Source organism: Lactuca saligna, chromosome 4 (assembly GCF_052625555.1).
Source record: "Lactuca saligna cultivar CGN05327 chromosome 4, ASM5262555v1, whole genome shotgun sequence".
Taxonomy (NCBI): domain Eukaryota; kingdom Viridiplantae; phylum Streptophyta; class Magnoliopsida; order Asterales; family Asteraceae; genus Lactuca; species Lactuca saligna.
In genome coordinates, this window is record NC_136420.1 from 88,003,888 (window position 1) to 88,031,650 (window position 27,763).

At 32.7% G+C, this 27,763-nt stretch overlaps 4 protein-coding genes across 4 annotated transcripts; 3 read left to right on the forward strand and 1 right to left on the reverse strand.

The window, feature by feature from the left end:
- Positions 1-2,083: 2,083 nt before the first annotated feature.
- LOC145039861 (uncharacterized) lies at positions 2,084-2,742 on the forward strand. The gene is made up of 2 exons (XM_078987867.1): positions 2,084-2,192; positions 2,276-2,742. Exons 1-2 carry the CDS (start codon positions 2,084-2,086, stop codon positions 2,740-2,742), a joined length of 576 nt encoding a protein of 191 aa, XP_078843993.1.
- Positions 2,743-3,165: 423 nt separating this feature from the next.
- Positions 3,166-7,185, forward strand: LOC145042336 (peroxisome biogenesis protein 22-like). Its single transcript, XM_078990728.1, has 8 exons — positions 3,166-3,499; positions 4,472-4,669; positions 4,755-4,802; positions 5,266-5,322; positions 5,883-5,984; positions 6,441-6,506; positions 6,574-6,675; positions 6,941-7,185. The coding sequence occupies exons 1-8, from the start codon at positions 3,407-3,409 to the stop codon at positions 7,040-7,042; spliced, it is 768 nt and encodes a 255-aa protein (XP_078846854.1). The 5' UTR covers positions 3,166-3,406; the 3' UTR covers positions 7,043-7,185.
- Positions 7,186-7,327: 142 nt separating this feature from the next.
- Positions 7,328-9,539, reverse strand: LOC145042335 (Pentatricopeptide repeat (PPR-like) superfamily protein). The gene has a single exon (XM_078990727.1). The coding sequence runs from the start codon at positions 9,534-9,536 to the stop codon at positions 7,437-7,439; it is 2,100 nt and encodes a 699-aa protein (XP_078846853.1). The 5' UTR covers positions 9,537-9,539; the 3' UTR covers positions 7,328-7,436.
- A 3,730-nt stretch (positions 9,540-13,269) lies between these two features.
- Positions 13,270-17,325, forward strand: ATXR2 (histone-lysine N-methyltransferase ATXR2). The gene is made up of 15 exons (XM_078990729.1): positions 13,270-13,450; positions 13,543-13,618; positions 13,942-14,027; positions 14,131-14,429; positions 14,600-14,712; positions 14,798-14,829; positions 15,028-15,179; positions 15,498-15,585; positions 15,723-15,771; positions 15,865-15,919; positions 16,056-16,125; positions 16,206-16,275; positions 16,598-16,674; positions 16,943-16,999; positions 17,084-17,325. The coding sequence occupies exons 1-15, from the start codon at positions 13,367-13,369 to the stop codon at positions 17,192-17,194; spliced, it is 1,419 nt and encodes a 472-aa protein (XP_078846855.1). The 5' UTR covers positions 13,270-13,366; the 3' UTR covers positions 17,195-17,325.
- Positions 17,326-27,763: the final 10,438 nt, after the last annotated feature.

The following is a 27,763-nucleotide window of genomic DNA, read 5'->3' on the forward strand; positions in this document are numbered from 1 at the left end:
AACTCATATAATATATGAATCTTACATCTAATTAAATATTATACATTTAGGGCCTGTTTGATAAACGTCTGACCGAGTCGGGTCAGACGTATTTTGCTGACTCGGTCAGCTGTTTTGCATTTGATAAATCAAATCTAGATGGCTGACTTGGTAAGATGTACCTGAGTGAAAAAGCTGGGGAATTACAGCTGACTCATAATCGTTCCATCTATGCCCTTGCCCTAAATTCCTTTCAGCGCCTCCAAAAAAAAAAACTCCTTCCTCCTCTTTCAACGGCAACAACAATCAGCACCAACGCAAGACACTGGTACCCCTCCCTCTTCATTCTTCTTCCATCGTGACCTACACAACAACATACCCCATATTGACATCTCCACATCAAGCCACATCTTTCCGGTCGGAATCATCAAACAGGTAACTTTTTTTCTTCTACTACCTCATCGTTATTTCTCTTCCATCTTATTTTTTCTTCTGTTGTTTTGTTAATGATTTTTGAAATCAGAAAATATTTATGTATAAGATATGGAATCAGAATCAATTCTTCTATTCTTCTGTTAATGATGTTATGAAATTTGAAGTTTTCTGTGTATAAGATATGAAATCAAATTACTTTTTTGTTCTAATATTACAAATTCTGAATTAGTATGTGAGTTGGAAGTTCTTTTTGTAGTTCTTTGTGAAATTGTTTGGGTATATGTGAATACAATTGACCTTAATTGGTTATGTAAGCTGTGAAATCATGCGTTAATTATTATATATATATATATATATATATATATATATATATATATATATATATATATATATATATATATATATATATATATATATTTGTTATTAGGATGTGAAATCTTAAAGTTATGATGATTGGTTTGTTGTGTTTTTTTTTGTTATTAGGCTGTGAAATCTTAAAGTTATGATGATTTAGTTTGGAACAAAATTTGAAAATTTTTCTTGTGAAATCATGTGTGTATTGGTAATGCTGTGATTTTTTTTGTTTATAATCTGTCAAATCTTATAAACATGTTGTGCTTTTTTTTTGTGTGTGTATAGGCTGTGAAATTTTATGTTTATAGGCTGTGAATTTTTTTGTGTATAGGCTGTGAAGTTTGTTTTGTGTATAGGCTGTGATTTTTTTTCTTATAAGCTGTGAAATTTGAAAGCCATTGGCAATGCTGTGAATTTTTTTTTGTTTATAAGCTGTAAAATCTAAAAGCTATTGGCAATGTTGTGAATTTTTTTTCTTTTTTTTATAAGCTATAAAATCTGGAACTTTTTTTTTGTATAGGCTTTGTTGATAATGTTGTATTTTTTTTGTTTATAAGCTATGTTGTTGATTCATTGGTAGAAAACTATTTTAATGTTTTAGGATGTTGGTTTGGAACCAAAGTGAGGACAAAACTTTTCTTGATGCATGTATCCATGAACTAACCACTAATGGCCGTGAGGGTTCCGGGCTTAAGGCTAGTTCATGGAAGATAGTACGCGAAAAATTGATGAACGAACACGGTAAAGAGGTTGATCAAAAGCAAATGAGAAACCACTTTGACTACTACAAATCAAAGTATGTTGCTTGGGTGAAACTGAAAAACAAAACCGGCAATATATATGACCCTATAAAAAATAAATTTAACCTGGCTGATGAACAATGGAAGGAAGAGGGGAAGGTAATCTTTTTATAACAAATACTATTATGATTATTTTTAAAAATAGTAATATTTATAAAAATTGTAAACAGTTAAAGAAGCACGTGTTGTCATTGAAAACTAAACCCCTGCTGTTTTTCCTGATCTTTGCACCCAATTATTTGAAGGGTCAACCTCAACCGGCTTTCAAAGTTGGGGGCCATCTTCTACACTCCCTCGTCCTGTAGAAGAGTTTACTCCCCATGATTTTGATGATGATGTTCCAATAGAAACCTCAACACAACACGTAGGTGCAAGTGAAGAGTCTTCAGGGCGTTGATGATTTTGATGATGGAACTCTTGTACATGCGGTTGTACCTGTTGATCAACAAACTCGTTATAGAGGAAGAGGAAAAGGAGAATGATTTCAAAATGTAATAGGAATTTGTGATTTTGATATGATATTCACTTTTGTTTGGGCTGGATGGGAGAGTATAGCACATGATTCAAGAGTTTTGAAAGAAGTTGCATTTAATTCGACTTCTGGATTTCCATTTCCTCCACCAGGTTTGTAATCTTTATATAATTTTTATTATCTATCTTCTTTATATAATATGTGTCATTATATATTATGTCACATTCGTTTGCAGATAAATATTACCTTTGTGATGCCGCATATACAAACACTCGTGGGTTTATGGCTCCATACCGTAATACTAGGTATTGGTTAGCCGATTTTCAAAGAGGCGGACCTTTAACTAAAGAAGAAAGGTTCAATTATGCTCATGAACAACTTAGAAATGTTATTGAGCGTGCTTATGGTGTATTGAAGGCGAGATTCCCAATCTTAAAACAAATAGCTCCTTATCCTTTTACAGTGCAAAGAGACATAGTCATTGCTTGTGTCGCGGTCCATAATTTTATAAGGAAATACAATATAGAAGATGACTTGTTTAGAAATTTTGAGGAGGACACTATGGTTACTCCTGACGTCCAAGGTTGGGGAATTGATAGAGAAAACATACAAGGCATAAAATGGGGTCCAGAAGCCGTTGAATATATGCGTGCTTTGCGTGATCAGATTGCAAATCGACTACTTTCACCTACTTTACATTAAATTATTATGTTATTTTAAATTTCATTATGTTTTTATTTGAATATTAAATGATCTATGTTTAATTTACATTTTGTATGATATTTTTTATTTGTGTGTAATTTACATTTTGTATGACAATATGTATGTTTTTATAATTATTCAGTAACTTAATACATCACTATATATAACAGAAGGGTAAAATGATCATTTTTCATCACTCAACATATTCAGGATGTACAATCAAACAACAAGATTTCTTACTCAGTCAGGATTTCTTACTAAGATAGACCTTTCTCAGTCAGCAACTATCAAACGGGGCCTTAGATTGTTTTTACCATATTAAAATAAAATTCTTTACAATCTCATTTTTATTTTATTCTTTAATATAGGATCATATTTTATAATAATTTTGCTATGAAGCTTCCCCTAAAGCTAAATTTGTGATACCCTTTTCTCTAAAAACAAACTCGCGAATTTAAGAGCCTGACTTTGATGAATCAAGTATCAACCCCCTTCCTTGACGCCAAGATCTGTTTTCTACTCTTTCCGTCTCTTTCAACTTCAAACACTCGTTTTCTCTCCCTTGAATGATACACAAACTAATGAAAGTCTAGAAAACTGCTTGATTTTTCTTCTTTTAAGGTGAGCGCTCGAATAAGATAAACTAATTGCAATACATACAGACATGGATGATTACACGAAGGACGATGTTTCACAGCTGATCAAGAGAATTGGGGCTTTTCTATCCGCCAGAATGTCCGAAATATTAGATACCCAGGTGCTAATTTCATTTTTATCTTTGCAAGTTTCTTGTTATTGTTTCCCATTTTCCGCAGGCTTGATCTTACTGTCTCTTTGATTTTTATCGTAATTTGTGGTGAAATCCAAATTGGGGTTTTTCCTCTGATTACATAATGATGGGAATTTGACGTTTGAGAAGATAATCGAAATCGGAAAGGTTGATTTAGGTTATGCAGTTTAATCAAGAGCAACATTAGTAGTAACAAATTGTACGCCCCAATTCCCATAAACATGCGATTCCATGGTGTTGTGCTCACAATTCAAACCATGATAAAACAACTGTTTGTATTCCAATCTCAACACCATTTTGACCTCTAGTGATCCAATTGTAAGCCTCATTTTGGTTAGGGTTAATGCAAGAAGCAGCAACATATACTTCCATACATTTGTTTATCATAACATTCTACTTCTATTTCATCCTATTTCAACATCGTACCTTGAAAAAAAAACTACCTAATTATAGCAATGCCATAGTATTTCATAAATAAAGCAGATGTTACAAGAGAAAGATTCTAGAACTAGTAAGGACTAACTTAGTAAACTACCTTAAAATTCTGAAAATTAAATATGAATCAATAACCAATTGAAGCTTAGGCAAAAATTGAAAGCTAAGGATTATAAGTTATGTTTACATTCTTATACAATGACTTGGTTAATTTTTACCCATCATGTGACAAATTTAAAGTTATATTATATTGATTTTCGTAATTGGACAAGTAAATAATATTTACTCCATCACAAATATTGCTTTCCAAACATTTTGAGTATTTCTTACTTTTTCAACATTGCATATTTGATATACAATGTAAAATACATTTTGTTAACTGATGCTTTATGAAGAATAATTTACTATCATCTGCACTCTAAACTCTTTTTTAAGCAAAAATAATAATAATAATAATAATAATAATAATAATAATAATAATAATAATAATAATAATAATTGCAGGATTTGCGATCTGTTTGGGCTTTAGTGGCTGTTGTTTGTACTGTAATTTTTACATGGAGGCTACTCTTAGCACCTAGTGGGCCCCACGGGAGACAACCTAAACCTCAACCTCCTTCTCAAGTCAATACTCAACCAAATTCAAATCTCTTGCCTTCATCAACACAAACTGTAATTGATGACCTTTTTCAACCTGTAAAGGTATATATTTTTTTTCTATAAAAATCTTATTTTGAATTCTTTTGGGTTTCTTATAAATTATGATTTATTCTGCTTGTTTTTGCAGCCTACTTTGGGACAAATAGTTAGACAAAGATTAAATGATGGAAGGAAGGTATCACACACACACACACACACACACACATATATATATATATATATATATATATATTCATATTGAATAACTTTTGTATTTACTGTAGGGGAAATTTCAGAAAAGCAATTGCACTTTCACCATTTTATTGATATAGCCACTGAACTATTACCTTTTTTATGATTGTTAGTTTGTTACAGAAAAGTCCCAAACTTTTGGGAAAAGTTTCATTAAAGTCCCAAAAGTTTTTTTTTGAACAGAAAAGTCCCGATTATTTAACATTTTGCCCAAATTAACGAAAAATTCCTTTTCTATATTTGAACAGCAAATGACAAGTTATATGATTTTCTCAAAATAATGGGACGTTTCTGTTAAAAAATTTTTTTTTAGGACTTTATTGAAACTTTTCTTAAAAGTTTGGGACTTTTTTGTATATTTCCATATTATCATATAAAATAAAAATCTTTGGTTGATTTTGGTGAAGGTAACTTGTCGGTTGCTTGGCATTATACTTGAGGAAAGTACTCCAGAGGAGCTTCAGGTTGTGACTGTGATTCATTTTTTATATTTTTATTTATTTATTGGGGGGGGGGGGGGTTGTAAATGTTTGTTTATTCTTTTTTCCGAATTAAATGTGTATTTATGCAACAATGTTTTACCTTTATACCAATTTTTACAACACAGTGGTTTTCAACAAGGACTATGCAACCAATTAATTTATCATATTGATATTTAGGTAAAATAATTTTGTATCTTATAAATGCTTTCTATTTGGAAAAAAATTATTATTAACAATTTTCTAGACAAATTTTTTGATTGTATACCTAATAAGTTGATTTTGTTTATTATTATCTCATTTTAAATGGTCATACTAATAAAATAAAATAAAAATGGGCTCATGCAACAACTTTTCACACTTTTACTAATTAATGCAACAAAGTGTTTACTTTTTAGACATGATTGAACATGGTTGCATATTTTGTCTAAAAAACCAATTTGTTTCATTGTTTGCATAAATAAAAATGAAAAACCTAATCCTTATTATTTTTCATACATATTTCAATCATGTGATTTATGCTTTTTCGTTATATATTATTGTAGAATCAAGCAACTGTGAGATCTTCGGTTTTGGAAGTTGTATTGGAGATGACAAAGTTTTGTGACCTTTATCTCATGGAAACAGTTTTAGATGATGAAACCGAAGTATGATCATCTATCTTACCCACTTTCTTTTTTGACTTTGACTTTGACTTTGACTTTGACCGAGACTGATCTTAATGGGACAAAATTACAATTTTTTGTCCCACCCAAAAAGGTGGGACATGGACTCGCTTTTGATTTCTCTGTTGTGAAAATGACATAAACGCCCTTATCATCATCAGCATTGATTATAATTTTCTCAATCTGTGCAAAAGACGCCAATGCCCTCCTCATCCTCAATATTGAAAATAGCCCTAGGTAACTTGTATTGGGATTTGGGAGGAAAATATTTGAGGAAACGGCATCATATTTTGGGGAAATGGAAGATTAAAATAAATGAGGGCAAATTTTGTAAAAAAAAAAAAGTTAGGACTTAATGGGGAAAGCTTCATTTCCATGATTTTCTCTGTTAAGTCGTTCTTTCTGCATTAAGTAAACACAAAGTAACTGTGTTGGCAGAAAAGGGTTTTAACTGCATTGGAAAATGCCGGCATTTTTACATCAGGTGGCTTGATTAAAGACAAGGTAAATTGTTAAATACCATTTAATGTATTATAATATAAATATGATATAATATAATATGAAATTGCAGGTTCTCTTTTGTAGCAAAGAAGTTGGGCGGACTTCTTTCGTTAGACAATTGGAGCCCGATTGGCATATAGACTCGAATCGTGAAATTTCTTCTCAATTGGCGGTATATTTATATTTATACATGTTTTTTAATAAATTAGTAACATAAATGCAAAGCAATTTTCACTGTTATAATTTGATAGATTTTTCAAAGTATATTGTTCCAATAAGAAGCTAATTAAAAGTACAATACAAAATACAATGTTTTAATGAAAAATTTGTAAACACAATGCTATAATTGGGTAATTTTTTTTTTTTTTTTTTTTTTTTTTTTTTATAAATTTTCTAACATGGTGGATTTTGTTTTTGGTGTTTTCGTTTTATGACAGAGGTTCATCAAATGTCAACTCCACATTTCACCACTTAAAACCGAGCAAATTGCTCCTAATGTTTTCAGTTCTTCATCTTTGGAACAGTTCTTTGGGGTTTGACTTTCTTGAATAAGTCAACGATGCAAATATGTACTTTTTTTTTCAGTCTCTTATAAGATCCGATGTATACCCACAGTCGTGATGGATGATGTATGTGCAATAGTTTTGCTTAAATTTCTATAAATAACACTAACATTTCTTTACCCACAATAGCAACATACTTGTATTTCTTTTTATTGATAATAGCAATATGTAACAAATAAAATATTGATAGCGAAATGTAAGCACTTTCTATTATCGGTATTAAATGAATAATCCAAAAACAATTTTTACCACTATAATAAGGAAAAGAATTGAAACTGCAATGTTATAATTGGGTAGACTTTTCAAATTACAATGAATAAGAAAAAGTATATTGAAATTAAGTTGTTTTTTATATTTAACTCGATTACAATTACAAAGATGCCCTCAATCGACTAAACCTTTCGGCTTCATCAGTTCGACCCGAATTCTTCAAAACCCTAATAATGCTCGAGTAATCTTCTTGGGTTACTTCAACTTTATATCTTCGAGTCATCAACTGAAAAACCCGTAAAGCCTCATCCACCAATCCACCTCTTTCACAAACACACAAAACCGCTTTAAAAGTAAACCGGTTTGGCAAAAACCCATGGGCCATCATCTCGTTAAAAACATCAACTGCTTGTCGATAACAAGAAGCAAACCCGTACGCCTCGATGACTGCAGTCCAAGTCATCGAACCCTTCACCGAAACCCCCTCAAAAACCCTAATCGCGGTAGAAATTTCACCGCAAACACTGTAAAACTTTATAATCTCGGAACAAACAAACGGAATCGAATCGAAGTTTTTCTTCAAAACATGCCCGTGTAACTCCTTCCCGAGTTTCACCGCCCGTAGTTCACTGCAAACCTTAAAAATTCTCGAAACCGCCACCGAATCCGGGCGGTGTTTGGATACCGCCATCGATCGAAAAACCCTAATCGCATCATCGAACTTCTTCGATTCCATATACGATTCGATCATAACCGTCCATGAGATCACATTTCTTCTCTCGAGATGATCGAAAAGTCTAATGGAGTAATTATGAACACCGCATTTCGAGTACATCATCATTAATGATGTGGTGATACCGATTTGTTTAACGAAATTGTTCTTGATTGCAAAACAATGGATTTCTTTACCCGATTTTAAAGCTTTGAGCTTTTCGCAAACGGGAATGACTGTGTTGATGGTTACTACATCGGGCTTGAACCGTTCTTGTTGCATCCAAACGATTGATTTCAAAGCCATGTCGAACCGGTTGTTTGCAGCGTAACCGGACATGAGTGCGGTCCACGAGATCGTGTTCCGTTCGTTTGAATTGTAGAAAACCGTTCTTCCCGACATCAAATCACCGCATTTGGAATACATATCGATTAAACCGGATTGGATAGGCAACTGTTTTGAGTACTCTTTTGTTTTGATTATGTATGCGTGTATTTCTTGACCGAGTTTTCGGGATGAAATATCACCAATCACGGGGAGGATTGTGGTTAAGATAACGGAATTTGGAGGTATTTGTTGTTTTAGCATCAAACGGAAGTGATCTAGGGCTTCGATTTGAAGCCGATTGTGTGCAAAACCCGCGATCATAGCTCCCCATAAGACCATGTCGCGTTGATCTTCGCACATTTCTTCGAATAGTTGGCGGGCGAGTTTGATTTTATGGCATTTGAAGTACATATCGATCAAACAAGTGGTTACGATTGAATCGTCTATGAATCCGTTCTTGATTAATAGTCCATGGGTCTTTAAACCTTGATAAAGGGCCGAGGATCCACCCAAACTTTTGAGCAAACAAGAGAATGTGTAAACATTCAATTCGATGCCTAATTCCCTCATTCGTGAAAATGTTTCGAGGATTTTATGATGGTTCTTACCACCCACAACCACATTGCCCCTGAGCAATGCGTTCCAAGGGTAGACACTGGATGTTGGCATTTCGTCGAACAGGTGGTGAGCATCTTCAACCGACCCACATGAGGTGTACATATTAACAAGCTTAGTTCGTAAAAACTCGTTATTTTCAAGCCCATTGATACGGATATGAGTGTGAATCACTTTCCCGATGGATAACGACTTCACTCGAACAACTGCCGCGATGAGTTCGGAGAATGTAGTTGGGTTTACAGGCACACCGCGTTTTTCCAAGTAATCCAATATAGTTAGAGCCTCTTTGAGCTTGTTTTGCTTGGCGAATCTTTGAATATCTTTATAAATGGCAATAGGGTTCTTGGTGTGGATTGGTATCGATGACGGGAATAGATATTTTTCATCGAAATCTCGGTGTTTTTTCCTTGTGGGTGTTTGAGATTGAGATTGAGATTGAGGAGAGACTGTTGAAGATTTGATTTTGAAACTGGGGTGATTCTGGTTGCTTAGAGTGTTCGCCGGGAAATGGTGGAGATGAACGGTTGTAGACGAAGGTAAGAAGAGGTTACAGAGGCCTTCCATTTCGGTACATTCAAGCAGACCTATCCCATACATAAACATATGTTGTTTCTCGTTTTTACTGAATGAACCTCGTAATTATAGTTGATTACTATTTTACTATAGATTCAATCTGGAATAAAAATGAATTTCTGTTTAGTTATACTTGTAAATTCTAGAAATCAATTTTTTTTTTTTTTCAATTCTTTAATAAAGATTTGAACATTATAAACGTTTTAACAAAAATTGACATTTATTTTATATAATTAATTATTTTTTCTAAAACAAAGTATAAATCTTAATTCCATTAAAACACTATTCTTTTATAATTTTTTTGTTATCAATTTAATGTTGTAAATCTAATTTTGGGCTTCTAGCAATACTTTAAAAAGAAAAACAAAGATTACCAGTTTGAGTTTATAAATACATCAACACTCATCTAACATTGTTATTAATCGAACTACCAAACTTCCATCAATCATTTTACATTAGCCTACCGTTTTATTATCACATTATCATCCATCTAAATCTCAATGAATTCATTATATATATATATATATATATATATATATATATATATATATATATATATATATATATATATATATAATGAATTCATTGAGATTTAGATGGATGATAATGTGATAATAAAACGGTAGGCTAATGTAAAATGATTGATGGAAGTTTGGTAGTTCGATTAATAACAATGTTAGATGAGTGTTGATGTATTTATAAACTCTTTTAAACTATTGCTAGAAGCCCAAAACCGTTTATAATAACAATGTTAGATGAGTGTTGAAGTAATTTTTCCTCCCTACACAATTATTCAACCACTGCACAAGAAATAATTTAGAATTAAAATTTAGTCGTGTGGACTTACATATAAACAATGAAAAAAAAATTATAAGATTTTTCATCTGTACGTTTCCATTCTTTCATTTTGGAATTTGGATCTTACCCTACAATGATGATCAAACCTATCAACACATTTATCACAACTTCTGTAGTGTTTGCTATACTTTCGAGCCTATAACAAATTAAAAGCAAGATTTTAAATAATTTGTCCAGAAAATCAACAATCATATCATCAGAAGTTGAGTATACAAAATACGACTTCAGAAATCGAATAAAGTTTAATAAAAAATGATTTTTTTTACGGAAAATAGATACCTTAGCATTGCATAGTGTACAAAATAAAGCTTCTTCCTCCCCTCCTTGTTGCATATCTTCATCTTTTCTACAATCCTCTATTACAATACAACCACAAAAGAATTCCCAAACTTTTGAACAACAACCTGAGCTACAGGATCATAAGAGCTGAGTCGGCAGTGATTGGCCTCCTCAATGGCTGCATGGGCATGTTCATTTCGATAATCACCACGTTGTTTTGTGGCGATGTTTTCCGAACACATATAGACTTATCAGACTCCAATGTAACATTGGTAAATGTGATGAACTGTGGATTGATCCCTATGCTTGGCAACTGCAACAACAATATTACATTATTGAAAGCCAAAAAAACAGCCAAACCATGCACAGTAGGCCGCTATAAACTGTGATTGTGATATCACATTCATCATACCTCACAGATTTACTAAAAGCATATTAACATACATAACTGTGGACTACAACTCCACAGATAAAGTCAACATGCTACATCCTTTTTTTGGCTATTCCAGAGCCATAATTCTAAAAATTAAAGGGAGTGCAAAAGCTACCAAACGGGATTTCCATCAGACTAACCCTAAATAAACCCAAAAGATCATTAAACCAGTAAAATCGAATACAGTAAGTTCGGTTTCCAAAATATCATAGTGCGAAATCTATAATCACATAAGATACCAAACCTTTAAATACTTATAAGCAATACTAAAGTAAACTAGTTAAGAAGCTCGAGAATACTTTTATGCCATTTCAGTATCCTCAACGTCATTTCATGAATCCTATCCAAGCTATATGTATGGTAAAATATAAGTGTGAATCTATTGGTATAAGTGTATATGATAAACCTAGGTTCTTTATAGAGATTTACATACCGTGAGTGCCTCTTTCATAGTGATTGGAGCGCTAGCGGCCGCCATTGTGGTGGCGAAATAGATCAAAACGACGACTTATCACACAGCGGTAACAATCAAGAGGGTAATCGATTAACTTGAATCATGAGAAGAGACTGTGGAGCTGACGATCGATTGTAGAAGAAGAAGAAGAAGAAGAAGAAGAAGAAGAAGAAGTGAATTAGAAATGATATTGAGTACGATTTAGAGAAATTTATCTTTGAGTCTTGAGTGAAATCAGGAATATTAATTATCTTCCATAATTAACTATGTAAAGATTACTATAATACCCTTAACTGATTTATTTATTTTTTTTTCTAAATTCTTATTGGTACATTCATGCACACAATAGTTGCTAAAACATTTGAACCTAGCTCTCTCTCTCTATCTCTCTCTCTCTCTCTCTATATATATATATATATATATATATATATATATAAGTATATGTTTATGTGACTTTTTAACTTTAAAAATAAAAAAACCACAAATTGACCTGTGAATATTATTTATTTAAAAAATATCATAAAATGACAAGTGTCAAAACTTATTAGAAATTGATATGTGACAAAAAACATTTATTTATTAGAGAAGATTTCCAACTTTGTTAAGTACTGATTTTTTTATTTTCATTTAACAACACAAAAGATGCTTTTTTTTTTTTTACATTGTCTTGTCCAATTTTTATTCTAAAAACACTAGTGTTTTATTTTTTTGATTTTGATATTGTATTTTTCAAGTCAAAATGAAAATTCTAGTAGCTGCAAAAGTGTTGATTAAATTGTCAAAATTGAACAAAATTGTATGTTTTCAATTAAAAAAAAGTATAATGTTAAAATTGTAAAAAAAATACATATTGTGTACCGTTTACTTTAATATTTACTAGGTGTAAAACTCGTATATTACACGAGTTAATAAAAAAAATAAAACATTAAAATATACATAATAAGTATTTTTAAAATAAATTTATAAGGAATGAAGAAACATATTAATTGCAATTTATTATAATAATTATTACATTTGATATTATATATATATATATATATATATACATAAGTATAAGATTATGTGTGTGTATATATATATATATATATATATATATATATATATATATATATATATATATATATATATATATATATAAGTATAAGATTATGTGTTTTTTTTTTTTTAATTTTAAAAATTAAAAAAACCCATAAATTGGCATGTGAAAAGTATTTATTTAAAAAAGATCACAAAATGACAAGTGTCAAACTCATTAGAAATTAACATGTGACAAGAAAACATTTATTTATTAGAGATGATTAATTGCAAGACATATATACTATACGTATTGATTCAGAAAAAAAAGTTAATAAATATTTTTTTTAAAATAAAGTTTCGAAATTGAGAAGGGAAAAAGGTATTCATTGAAATTACTATCATATTCATTACATTTAATACGTTACATATAGAAGTATAACTATTGTATGATGTTTTTTTCAATTGAAAAAAATCAGAAATTAACATGTGGAAATTATTTATTTCAAAAATACTATAAAATAACAAATATCAAAACTTATGAGCGATTGACATATAACAAAATTGATGTAAACTTATGACTAAGAGCCCGGGACATGAATTTAACTGAAAAATGAAAACCATAAATGTAAGATTTTAACCTATGGACTAAATTTACAGATTATAAAGTACTCGAGGGACTATTTATGTAAAGTCATAGGCTTTTTTCCATTGTTATTGGGAAATTGGGAGGTAGAAGAACGGCATACTTTATTCCATAGCCGTTCTACGCAGAGTCGAGCCTCGAGTATTCAAGAAACGCGTTACAGAAGCCCATTAGCAATGGAGGTCGTTTGCCCCATAGATGCTCAATTCTCTGAGCAAATCGCCGTTCTACTCGAACCACCTTCACCCCTTCAAGTCCAGGCAATCTTTCTCTCTTTTTCTCTCTCTGACTTATTTATCTCTCTCGATAATTACCATATGAGAATGTAATTCGTTAACTTAATAAGCTGCAGGAGTATTTCGATGAACTTATAACAAGTAAACAATGTAATGGGATTCAAGTCAAACCAACCAATGACTATGGAAAAGGTACCCTTCCTCTTGCTTTTGGCGGAAACAAAAAATGACACCTTTTTAACCTTTAAGCATTTGTTAAAACCATCTAAGAAGAACCTAGATTAGTATTTTTACTATGCATATATGCTAAGGATGTTTGTCTTTAAAAATACGATGATAACAAGCAACGGAGAGTTATTCCATTCTTTTGCACACCACCTGTTTGATATATTGCATAGGAGAGATGAATAATGAATTGTCATCTTTGTAATTATGTATCGAACTCAACAAATCCTAAACTATTCGTTCTTAATTACCTGCAATGTAACATTCTGAAAACTGGAAAAAACTTTCAGGCGTTTATGCTGACATGGAGTTTGAAGAAGACGACCTTATTTTGAAAGATCAAATGCTTTTCGGTGTGCAACATTCCTCAAATAAGGTTCCCACTCATTTCTTTCTTTGTTTTTGAACGAATCATGGTTTTTTTTGAACACTTTACATTACCAATCCTTTCTCTTAGCTTAAACATTTCTTTCTTGTAGATTGATTGTCTTGTCTGTAGTTTCTGCTTCCAATTTATTGGGTCAATAGAACTCCAAATTGGGAGGAAGCTTTATCTTCAGGGTTTAGGGAGCCCAAAAGATTGTTCTGATTTAGCATCCAAAGATCAGTTAGAGTTTCAACATTGCTCTTCTACCACATCCAGAAATAGATTTCAGCTTCCTACTGAGAGTGTAGAGTCATTAATGCATGAGAAATTAGCATTGCCATATTCAAAGAAATTTCCATTGCCTTCTGTTATCAATTGCCTTGGGGGATGTAGAGACGCTTACTACTGTAGGTGAGTATCCTAATACCTTTTCTTGCTTTTATTTTTATTCTTAATTAATCATCCATCAATATTTGAATGTTAGAAACATAGTTATTCAAATGATTCAAATTAGATCATTGATTGATTGTGTTAACTAACACTTAGATGACATGACAATGACATATTTGAATTATTTGTAGCAAATCTTGTGCACATGCTGATTGGGATTTATGTCATTCTATACTTTGTACTGGAGATGGGTCAAAATCGTTGTCCAAAAAGGCACTTTCAAGATTTATAGAACATGCTAATGGTAAGGTTGAAATGTTGTTATATCCATCTACACATATTTTCCCTTTTTACCCCTCGATTCCTAAGCTTTTTTCTCTTTCTATCAGAGACAAATGACATTTTTCTTCTTGCTGCCAAGGTAAATTCTTTTAAAGCTCATATTTTCACTTTTCTTCCCTTTTCTTTTTGGCTAAATGCAAGAAATAACTACAATTCATTTACACACTTTGTCCATCTAAAATGATATACATTTTGAAAGATCAAGGCTTTATGACATATATTGACAAAATATGATTAACATTTAACAAAATAGATTTTTTTTTGCTTCCATTTTCAGGCAATTTCTTCTACAATCTTAAAGTACAGGAAGTTAAAAGCAGCACACAATAAAGAGAAAGAGAAGAATCACATTGCTGAAGTTTTAGGCAACCACAATTTTTCTCTTCTTTTAAATGCTTGGAAGCCTTTATCAATGGGATACAAGAGAAGGTATATATATCAAAATTTTCATCTCTCTTTTTTGATGATAAAAATACTTATCACTACATTACACATGTGAATATGCAACAACTCTCTTAGGCCCTTTTCATCATTGCAATAACAAAATCCATTTATTTCTACCATGTTACATTCTATATCAATGCAATTACATACACCTTTTAAACTGGTAACAATTTTATAACTTTAGGGTGGAATACAAGAAATAGCAACATACTTCCATTTATTTGTTTATTATAATATCTTAATTTCTATATTTTTTTTTCTTATTAAGGGATTGTATTTTAAAAAAAATATTTCCAAATGTAGGTGGTGGGACTGTATTGCATTGCCTGATGATGTTGATACTTGCGACGAAGCTGCTTTTAGAATGCAAATAAGACAGCTGGCATTTGAGGTCAATCCTTGACATAATAAGATATTATTATAATTATATTATAAAAATAAAAATAAGTAGAATCAGAATTTCGTAAACCTTGTATTGCTTTTGCTTCTGTGGTCAAAACTCTAATCATTACTTTGACTTTTTTTTAGTCACTGGAGCTTTTAAAGGAAGCAATTATCGACGAGGAATGTTTGCCATGTATCCTGGACACATGCTTAAATTTTTTATACATTATATATATATATATATATATTATATTATATTATATTGTACTCCTTAATCTTAATTCAGTGTTCTCCCTAGAAATCTTTGGGCATATTATTGGCATGTTTGAGCTGAATAACCTGTAAGTTTTCATTCACCTGTCTTTCTTTCTATTACCATTTAATTACAAATTTATAGCAATTTTCAGAAACTTTTAATATCATCAATATATGCATTATTATGAATGTGACATTGGGTTTTGTATATGAATATGATAGTGATTTGGTTGTAGCATCTCCAGTGGAGGATTACTTTTTGTACATAGATGATCTACCCGAACCCAAAAAGGTTAGAATCAGATTAAAACAATATATTTAATTAATTAATTAATTATTAAATGTATCTTTCTGTTTGTATCTTTTTTGCAGAAAGAAGTTGATGAAATTACACAGCCTTTTCTTGATGCTCTTGGGGAGGACTATTCTGTTTGTTGCCAAGGTAATATAATTGCAAGAAATAACAAAATAATTTTATTTATTTGTATTATGCTTCCTATTATGAAACTTTAAATCAACCATTTTTTCACAGCTATAAACATGTAGTTTTCAAAGTACAGAGTCCTAAAATTGAATGTTATGCTGAAGTAAAATGTATTAATAAGACAGTTTGAAAGAAGAATGATGTAATAGAAAGATTCAAAAAGTAATACGTTATAATAAACAAATAAATCAAACTATGCAGTCTAAAAAACCGCTTTTTCATGCTCTGTGAAAAAGGTTTAATTGAAAAATCATTATTTTGCAAAATTTTAATTTTTCAGGCACAGCATTTTTCCCACTGCAAAGCTGTATGAACCATTCGTGTTGTCCCACTGCTAAAGCTTTTAAACGTGATGAGGTAAATACATGTTTTTATATTATTATTATATATGATTGCAAAAAATTATTTATTAAGTGCAAGATATGACAATGTACTTCCATTGATTTGTTTATTTGTTTCTTCCTATTACAACATTCTACTTTGAAAAATCTACCCAAATACAAAGTAATCGACTTTTCAAAGTATGATGTCATAATAAGAAAAAAAGATTAATATAAAATGTTTTTTTTTTTAAAAAAAAAAAATTGAAAGTTGGATGCTAATATTTTCTCCTTCAAAATTATAGGACAGAGATGGCCAAGCAACCATACTAGCATCTACACCTATTAAAAAAGGAGAAGAGGTTATTATTATTATTATTATATAGCATCTTATCTGTATTCAGTTGTAATAAAACTTTGGATTTAACTTTTTTTGAAAATGTCAGATTACCATATCATACATAGATGAAGACCTTCCTTTTGAAGAGAGACAGGCATTGCTTGCAGACTACGGGTTTAGATGCAAATGCAACAAATGTATTCAAGAACAGCCATAATAATTCTTCCCTTTTTGTATTAATATATACTTTTTTTTTATATTATTTAGGATCTACCGATTTTGGACTTATACTTAATTATTTTGTGTCGATAATCAACTTTTATGAATTTGTGTAACTATGTTTACTTTTTTTTTTTTTACTAATCTATGCAACTGTCATCGCTTATGAATCCGTACCATATTCTCATTGAGTTTAATATTTCGTATTTTGGTCTTGAAATGAAACATCGTTGGATATTTCCTATGCTTTTTTGCATAAATTGATAAAAGGTTAACATGTTGCGTTAATAAAATCATATAGTCCGTAATAAAATTATGTTTATTACGAGTATAGATTTGAACTGTGGTGCATATAAATGAAAGCTTGTTGCTAGTTTGTACATAAAATTGTATATACTATGTACCGTCTTATTTTTCAAACTAAATTTTTATTTTTAAAAGATAACATACATTTTTTTCAAGATAAGGAAAACTATTGTTTGAAAATCAAGATACAAATATCCAAATCAGAGTATATAAAATAAAACATGCATAGGATAGATAATCTTAAATAAAGTTGAAGCAATAAATTAAAGATTAAAAATAAAAGGTTATTTAGGATAGATAATCTTAAATAAAGTTGTAGTAGACGTAATGACAATTCTGTTAATATAAAGAACGATCAAATCTGATGAGTAAGTTATAATCTATCTAAGTTTCGTGTTCAAACTGATACGACAACATAGGTTGCTTATTATCATAAGTGATCTAAACTAAAGTCGTAATACTCATAATTAGGAAAGCGTGCATATAAAGAACGCCTATATTTGACTTCATATGAAGAAGTTATAACTTTTTGAAGTTTCGAGTGTGACACTGTACAACAGTGTGCGACACAAAAATCAAAATTAAAATCTGTTGGTTGTTAGACAAAACAATGTAAATGAGAGTTGGAGATCTTATAAATACAAATGCATCAATATAAAGACAGTAAAAAACAGAGCTCGTATGTGAATGATATAAGTAAAACTTCGTCCCTAGTTTCGAAACGCGGCGAAATCTGTTGAGATTTGTAAAATTGAAATATATTGAGAATTAGCCGATGAAGTCTAAATGAACGTTGTAGTACCCGTCGATACAAATTTAGGGATATAAAGAACGTCGAAAACGAAGTTCGTATGGAGAAATTATGAATTTCACAGTGTTATTTATAGTCTAAGCCTCCTTGAACTGAAAAACGAAAAATAAGTTGAAAATTAGATGACGAGGTCTAAATGAAAGTTGTAGTACTCATCGATAGCTATGCGTGGATATAGATCGTATGCGAAATTTATGACTTTTAGAAAATAAATTCAGACGACCCAAATCTTGACACATGGCATGATCAGAAACACCCTTCTTCCTTAAGGATTGCAAGCAGATTGTGACACGTGGCTTAAGGAGAGGCTGCCATATCACTAGGCATGGTGTACCCCTTCTAGAAGTCTATATATATGGTTGATTTTTTGCTCTTTGTCACTCATTCTTCTCCCAAACTCTTTCAAAATTTCCCAAGGCCTTAAGGTCTGACTTTAGTAGTTCTTAGGTGTTAGTGGCAAAGCTCTGGAGCTCTAGAGAGCTCGAAAAAATAGAGCTTTCGATTTCAAAGTTTTTCCTGTGTAATGTTCGGTTTTTCGTTAAACAACCTGTAAGTTGAGTTATGCTTAGCGTGATTTAAGTATAGCTTATATTTTTGTTCGTAAATGTTATTATGAACTTATAAGTAAGATTTATCAGTAATACCAATTGTTATATTGACCGATCTACTTATGGGAATGATGTCAAGACAATATCAGCGAGATGTTTAAAGCAGATTTTCCAAACAATATACCTTTATATGCCAAATGGATCCTACCTCCGAATACGATCTTACCTTGTTATTTCTTATTAGCTATACGTCGATGTTCTTTTGAGATTATTGATAGATCTGATAAAAACATTATAACGATTAAACTTTATAAATGCAAATGAATACTAAGACTTAGTAATATTCGTGTCTAGGTCATTTTAAAAGGGAATTTGAAGTGTCAGTCACAGAGATGACTTTCCCATGAGTCTTCCATCTATATCAAGTGAGTGCATAGTTACTTTCATGAACATGATTTTAATACATAGTCTTTGTAACATCCATAAAAATTCAAGACAATTTAAATCTTTTTAAAACATTTAAAACCATTAAGTTATTATAGTTTGTTTTCAAAATAGTTTAAACATCAGAGTATCCCCATAATCAAATCATAAAATCATGAAATATGAGGAGCTGTACGATCATACCTTCGCCTTCCCGCGATCATCAGAAGTACGCGAAACAATAATCAATAAATGTAAGCTCGAAGGCTTAGTGAGTTACCCCCAAAATACCAACGCCATACATATATAACCATATCATATAACATATAAGAAAACAACATGCATAATGAGCCTTCAGCCTGACTGGACTACCTTGCAGGCCTTCAGCCTATCTGGACCACTCTCCGAGCCTTCGACACGTCTGGACTGCCTCGCAGGGCCTACAGCCTATCCGGACCGCTCACCGGGCCTTCGACCTGACTGAACCCCTTTGGAGGGCCTTCAGTTTATCCGGACCGCCCTGGGTATGTTGACCTTCAGCACAAAGCATGACCACCTCACCCAACCCCCAGTCAAATAAACATATGCACATAGATATCATACGCTAGCATATATATAACAGTCAAACTGATGTAACAAATCACTAATCATAACAACATCCTATAACCATGATACAGACCTAACCAGTCACTAACCTATCATCATCCTATATACCAGAATATCGACCTAACCAGGTCACTAAGCATGTCACCATCCTAATTACCAGGATGTAAATCAATAAGCATATCATGCAATAACCCGGATACAAATCCGTAAAGGGACGACATTGGTGCCTTCGACCCTGTTAGTATAGCGAGGATAACTCACCTGACATTGCTGAAGTCCCACGGATAAAACTCCAGCTGCTGGTTGACAGATTCCCAAACTGTCAACATCAAACAATACCCAATTAATAATTGGGTTCCAAGCCCAAGGTCCAACCCACACTCCAAAGGCCTAAAAATCATGTAATGGGCCAAAGCCCAACGTATGGCCCAATTTTCCAAATTAGGCCCATACCTCTACATGGTCTTTCCTTAAGGCCCTTCCATTTATTCTATTCCAAACTCTTGGTATTCCAATGGACCAATATCTTATAATCATCAAGGCCCAGTTATGGCCCATCTGTGGCCTAATTTTCCAAATTGGGCCCAAGTCCTTCACATGTGCCTTGTCCTAGAGCCCATCCAATTATTTTGGTCCATTTACTTGTTCTTGGATAGCCCATCAACAATCCAATCACCATAGCCCAATAGAAAGGCCCCACTCAAGGCCCAAGTGAAATTAGGGTTTTCACATAAAATGACGATTATGGTTAACTGTTCCTACTTAACCCATTAATGACTTAATCCATTAAGTCCAATATTGTATTAGGTTAATTTGCCAATGATTATTAATTAATATTTTAACTTTATTAAATAATTCCAGTGCGGGTCCCGATCAATCCCTAAAAATTAAGGTTTCATGACATTAGGGTTTCCAACCCAATACTAGCCTATTAATCAAATGGTTGGGCTTTTAGGTCAATTACGGATTCATTGGGCCCATTAAGGTTAAACAAGTTAGGCACTACCCACTACCACCTCGGGTAGTGGTGGTCAACGACGGCGGCCACCACTTTGTGGTGGTGGTTATGATTTTTGGCTAGAAAATTTCCAAGCATCCCAAAATAACAAACATACACACAAACCACACAACCACCCAAGGTGGTGGCAGAATGGCGGCGTGAGGTGGCAACCACCACCTCACAACGGTGATGGGTTGATTTCTTTGATTATTCGGCCGTACAATACATTTTACATCGAATACCCAAATAAACACACACATAAAATAACACACACACATAAAATAACACACACATAGCCACCCTTGTGGTGGCCGGTGGTGGTGGTGGCTCTCTTGTGATTTCCGGCCAAATAACCACACAACCTTGACTGAAACATGCCCAAAGATGCACAGACGTTCCCGTAATAGTAACACCACCACCCACCCAGGGGCATACGGTGGTGGAAGTGGTTGAGCTTGGCGGCAGCAGCATCGGTTAACGGCGATAGGAGAATAGGGATAAGATAGACTCAACCACAACCACAACAACCTCCGCTGTCGTCAGCCTTCGATCTCCAAGGCTGAGTGATAACGGTGGCGACTTCATCTTCATCGGCAACAAACACGACGACATCAGCTTCGGGTTGGAAGGAAACGAGGACAGTCGTTGGAGTCCACAACAAACAACATCAAACTGGCCGCTGGCATTGGCGGCGACTTCGATTTCAATGGTTGGGCACATCAGCGGTGGTAATGCAACAGTGGAAGGAGGTGGCGGCGACGACTGAAATACAGTCAATCTAACAAACGACGACAGCGACAGTCTCAACTTTGGTTCCGGGTGGTCCTCATCGCCAACAACAAGAGCTTCAATGGTGTTTTGTGACTCGATGGTAGTGGGGGGTGTAGCGGCGCCGGAGATCGGAGGAAAAAGGGGTGGTGACGGCTGGAGGTTAAGGTGACGACTGCTACTAGGGTTAGGGTTCAAGAGGGAAGCGACGAGTTATATACCCTGCTCATAAGGCTTTATCCCATAATGACGCCTTTAGTCCCTCATTCTCATTTCCTTTCAATTTAAATCCTTAATTTACCATTTAAACCCCTCATTATGAAAATCTTTACAAATTAAGTCCGAAATCTTACCAATCAGCCCTCCATTTTCGAAATTCTTTTCAAAGCCAGTCCATAAATTACCCTTTCAACCCACAAGATCTTAATTATGACATATTATACCCTTCCTTCTCTTTTTCTTTCAAATTAACTTCAAATTTACCCAAATAGCCCCTCCTCTACAAAATATTTTCAATATAAGTCCACGAACTACAAAACGATCCCGATTGATTCCCTTTATCCATATGTTCAAGTATTCTTTCCACTACAAACCTCGAAAGCACTCTTTAGTCCTCCTAAACAAATTATAATGCCAATTACACACTTTTTCACCAATCTCTTTATTTAATTATATTCATATATCGGGATAAAATAATACTTAAAACACATCTTCAACTTTTAGATATTGTCTTGGAAACGGGGTGTTACAGTCTTTATTAAAAAAGTATTAATTATCCGTTGAAAGTTTATTTGTGAATTAGTTGCTTATTATTTGGAATATTTGCTAAATGTATATCTAATAACGTATAATACGTGAAGCATAAATGGTTAATTATGTGTTAAAATGTCTGTGATATTGTTATATGATAATCTTAAAAATAAGTATTAGTAAAAGATTACTATATATTAAAATACTTGGTAGTATGTGCTTAATATATGCGCTAAGTTTATGATAATGTTATATAAACAAAGTTAGATTAAAAGTTAAGTTCAAGTATCATATTCTAGTTTAAGTTTTAAACTAAGATGTCTAAATCATTTTTAGATCCCATTAAGTTAAGTGGATGTAGTTATTGTTGGGTTTTAGTATACTACAACATCCTATGGTGCACATACAACCCTAAATGCTTTGGATCTATGTTTTCTCTAATTATACATGCAATATTTTTTCCAAAGCATTAAGCCTATAACTAGCATACAATTGACATAAACAACATAAAATACTAGTTAGGCATTTACCTCTTTATGTAGCTTGTAGAACTTGTTGTATTTGGCCTTTAAGAACTTAGCACCCCAAGTGTGATGCCTCAAACAATTCACAACACACCTAGGACAAAAGAGAACTTGAGAAAGATGTTGCTAGCTCCAAAATTGGCTCTAATGAACTCCAAGAACTCTAGTGTCTGATTTTGGGTGCTAAGGGAGTCCTTTTATAATGTGGCAAAGTCTAGGGTTACATCCATGTAAACCCTAATGCCCATGACCTTTCATATTACTTAGGATCCATGGGTTAAACCTCCATGGACTATCCATGGACTACCATATTGGTTTAGCACATCCTAAATAACAATTGGCCCACACTATAATATATTATTAAATTACAAGTAACCTCTTACTCAAGTATCCATCCTATCAAATTGTCCTGGTGATATGCAACCCAAAATGGACCATGCTACTCTCGGGTCAAGTACATACCAATTGTAGTTATGGGCTTAGACACCCAATACAACAATATCCCACTTGGATAAGTCTAATAACTATTATTGCAAGTACGACTTCAAAATCCCGACTAGCAATCGTAGCTCTTAAAAGTCGTTGACGAACTCTGACCTAGTCAATGACATGTCCATTAGATAAAGGATCATATATTCCTCCATTCTAGATATCATATGGACATGAGACATGGATTATAATCATTGTCTCTGTCCATCTGTTGTTTCCCGATTTCCGATTTATGACGACCGACTAATTGAACAAATCAAATTAATCCAGACTTAGCCAAATACTTAGGGTTGTCATCACTAAATCATTGAGGGGACTACATATATTGCTTTAATCCATCTAAGGGTGAAAGGAACAGATAAACTTCGACTCATATGCTTGCTTGTACTTACTCATCAAATAACACACAACAATATGTTTTATAACACCAAGTTATTGGTGCGTTTACATATGTCAATGTGCAACCGACTTGTAAATTACAACTCACATGTCGTGGTTTCAAGAATATAAGATATTATCATCTCACAATCACTCGTGATAAAATCAATGAAATGATTCAGATGAGCGTGAGTTTAATCCAATACTCAAATCTTATTGCAGAAGTACTCATGCACACTGAAACAAACTTGTGCTATGTCTAAACGCCTTTAGACAATCTACAGATCCATTCATGTCAGTCTAGCTTCAATACCTACTTCTAAAGTATGATCGACTGTGGGTAGTTTGAATAACCTAGTTATTCGGAAGTCAAAACATGCAAAGTGAAATGCAATAATAATCGAATCCAATATGGTCTCAAAACTTTTGAATATAAATAAAACACCTTTTACCTAGTTACCATATTTATTACACTATTATTCATTGTATAATGTTTTGATTGATCAACTTAATACTTGAATTAAAACAATAGTGATCCCATGCTCCAAGCATGCACACTATGTTTTACCTATGGTCCTTACTTTGTGAAATAGATCAATTGTAAACATTTCCAAGGACACTCATTTCATAATTCCAAATCCTTATCGTAAATGTAAGAATACCAAATTCTTGTCATTTATTGTAATCTGTTAGATTCTAAACTTATATGCAATCATCCTCTTGTAATGACTATGCAAAAAAGTTACAGAGACGTGGCAACAAACATTACAATGTATTCTAATGGAGAGCAATTCCATGGAAACGAAGTCTCATATTCAAAGTACATTCCTATGAACATCCTTCTTGCGTTAAACTTTCTAATCTTACATAGATTTAATGAATAACTTCCACCTATGTAAACATTTCCATATTCCTATTTTGACTATAACTTCTGAACAAGAGTTGCCTCTTTTCAGAATATGTTAATATGGTCCTTCCAAAATTTACACTATACTTCCAATTTTCCATGAGCGATCAATCCTTGGTAAACCTCAGATTGTCCTCGACAATTGCTTAATCATTTTAGTCATATCCAGTTCTAGTCCTTTTCCCTCTTAATGCCCTAGGCATTTGAAATAATGGAACACTTAAATATTATAGCATATGCAATCGATCCTATACCCAAAGCATATGGTATACGACTCATAATGTATCACATAAAGATGTGATACTCTACCAGTCTCTTGCTACAATATTTCCACATATAGAATTTCCTTATGTTGAACTATTTCAACATAACATCCATATATGTTCTTGACAAAATTTGATTAAAATATCAATCTAAGATTTTAGATTTGAAGTGAAGTATGAATTCCTCTCCCTTAATTATAACAAACCAACTTTTCAATCCCTGCAACTGTGTAATTTGAAACTTTTGTTTTCTATAATTAACATTGCGAACTTGCAATACTTACCATAATTATTACACTCCCACTAGCATAATAATTATATTCTTGTTTTCATAACACTTATGCTCCCACTAGCTTTCACATGTACCCAAAAATCAGCTGGACCTCTAGAAATCAATAATTGTTGATTTTCTTACCAAAGTTCATATTTCTGATACAAGATGATTTTATAAGACTTTATCTAGGCTTCTCAAACTCATACACTTTTCCTTAGATAGCTTACATGTGTGTCTAAAAAATTTTAGAACTTACAACAATAAGTCTCAACTGTTTAGACCTTTTGCCATTTCTCACAATTCGAACTATAAAGAGGGATGTCATAATCATAATTGAATTTGAGAATGCAAATATCACAATTTATATCTCCTTAAAATCTACTTAGTGAATGCGTTTCCTCACAATCATTTTCATGAATTGGAGAGAAATTTATGGTGTATGTGTTCCTATCCACGTGAATTTGTCAAAACCATGACCATAAGACAAGTTTAGTGACAAATCCAAACTCATACGGACTGAACTGGTTCAATCTTAATTTCTTGCCACCCGAAAGCACGAGGGCCTACCATTGTTTCTAGGTTGTTATGCAACCAATTGAGAACTCTCAGAACTCACATGCATAGTCAACTTTAAGTGGAATAGGTACAAAAACAAGAATATGTCAACACGATAGGTTACAAACCTCAAGTCGTGTGCTAGTGATTAATAACAGGTTTATTCTTGATTAGTTCTTGAAACTTTTCAAGATCTTTAAGACTCCCACTAACCTCTTGACATATTAGTTTCTCTTTGTAAAGAACATTACTTGACAAACAAATATTCAAGAGTTAGTGCAGTTTCTTATCAAGACAAACTTTTCTAACCATCAGTCTTAGTTGATCTTTGTTTTATCCAAAACATCACAACTTACCAATTTCAAATGTACAAGGGTAAGTAACATTTTACTCTACATTTGATATTTGTTATAAACCTTTCTTAAGATTATGTCACTCAAGGCACAATCTTGGAGTGCAACTCTAAGACTTGATTTTGGAATGAAGTATGATTCATCTATTTGATTTAACCATTTCTACAATTCATGATTCCTCTTCTTATCCATACAAATGCACTAAGATTTCCTTAGAGAATCAATTGTGATATGGTTTTCATAATTATTAAGATGATCATAAAACACGATACTCAAGTACTCTCATTTCTTTTCAGATTGGAGAAACTTTTATCTTTCTGCCTAATTTGATTCTTCTTATTCGCTCTGCTGTACATTGAAACTTTTCCAATGATCCAGAATTACACTTAATCTTGTAAGTATAACCACATTTACTAAACTTTAGTGCATAATGACAAATAGCCTTATTGTTCCTTGTGGTTGACCTGACCAGTGCACAACAAAGTATACTTGATCCCTCAGTCATTCACTTGACTCACATATATATTTGATCCCTCAGTCATTCACTTGACTCACATATATATGTGAACAAGGAATCAGTCTAAATTTCCCAAAGACGAAGGTTCTCATCCATCACACAATACAAGTTTCACGATCCCAAGTTTCTGGACAATTGAAACTTGGATGATGAGAATCTTTCCTTATTTGGAAAATTTTGACACTACCACAAACGAAAGAATCAAATCCATTTCCAATATTGTTATCAATGGAAACATATAAGCAACAATTTTTCACAAATGCCATTGTAAAGAAATTTAAAATAAGATAAAATTCAAAAAATTTCTTTATTTATAAAAGTGCAGAAAACTTGTCCTTACAATGCAAATACAAATGAAAACTATATTGTTATCTATTCCTAAGCAATATATCATAACTCTTAAGTAGCAGCTCAAAATTCTGATCATCGATCCATGCGATCGAATCCATCTCTTCGTGATCAGAATCAACTTACTCTTCTTCTAAGCTTCCTTTCGTTTCTTCGATTCTACAAAACATCAAAATGTAATTACATTACATCATGTATTAAGAATATCCAAATAGGAACTTATTAGAGTTAGATAGTGAACTTACCTAAAGTAGAGTTAAACATTTTGACATTATCATCTCTTAGATCTCTCAGGTAGTCAGGGCAACTTTGCTTCCAATTTTCCTCTAAATGGTAGTAGAAACAAATGGTTTCTTTCGCATCGGCACATGAGACAATCTCAGACTTAGCCTTTCCCTTTCCCTTGGAAAGAGAAATCTTTTCCTGGACTTCCATTGTTTCCATTATCAATGTCCATGGAAGCTTGGGAAATTGATCTTCCATTCAAATTTTCTTTACCAGTGCCCCAAATCATTTTCGATTCAACAACAATTAGCAAATATGTAAGATCGATAAGGGTCATGTCGTGATCTATCACATAGTAGTCTTTAACAAACTCACTATATGACTTGGGAAGTGGATGAAGAACCAAGTCAACAACCAACTTCCTTGGGAACATGACACCCAACATTCTCAGCTTGTCAATATGCAGCTGCATGTCCAAGACGTGAGCACATACATGCTTTCCATCTTCATGTTTTCTTGCCA

What these genes read in the sequence shown, in the direction of transcription:
- LOC145039861 (XM_078987867.1), top strand. Translation starts at nt 2,084, where the DNA reads ATGATATTCACTTTTGTTTGGGCTGGATGGGAGAGTATAGCACATGAT. An exon ending in ATTTCCATTTCCTCCACCAG is followed by an intron (nt 2,193 to 2,275) that starts GTTTGTAATCTT and finishes ATTCGTTTGCAG; the next exon opens with ATAAATATTACCTTTGTGAT.
- LOC145042335 (XM_078990727.1), bottom strand. Translation starts at nt 9,536, where the DNA reads ATGTTTATGTATGGGATAGGTCTGCTTGAATGTACCGAAATGGAAGGC.
- ATXR2 (XM_078990729.1), top strand. Translation starts at nt 13,367, where the DNA reads ATGGAGGTCGTTTGCCCCATAGATGCTCAATTCTCTGAGCAAATCGCC. An exon ending in TAAGACAGCTGGCATTTGAG is followed by an intron (nt 15,586 to 15,722) that starts GTCAATCCTTGA and finishes ACTTTTTTTTAG; the next exon opens with TCACTGGAGCTTTTAAAGGA. An exon ending in CTATTAAAAAAGGAGAAGAG is followed by an intron (nt 17,000 to 17,083) that starts GTTATTATTATT and finishes TGAAAATGTCAG; the next exon opens with ATTACCATATCATACATAGA.
- LOC145042336 (XM_078990728.1), top strand. Translation starts at nt 3,407, where the DNA reads ATGGATGATTACACGAAGGACGATGTTTCACAGCTGATCAAGAGAATT. An exon ending in CCGAAATATTAGATACCCAG is followed by an intron (nt 3,500 to 4,471) that starts GTGCTAATTTCA and finishes TAATAATTGCAG; the next exon opens with GATTTGCGATCTGTTTGGGC. An exon ending in ACCTTTTTCAACCTGTAAAG is followed by an intron (nt 4,670 to 4,754) that starts GTATATATTTTT and finishes TTGTTTTTGCAG; the next exon opens with CCTACTTTGGGACAAATAGT.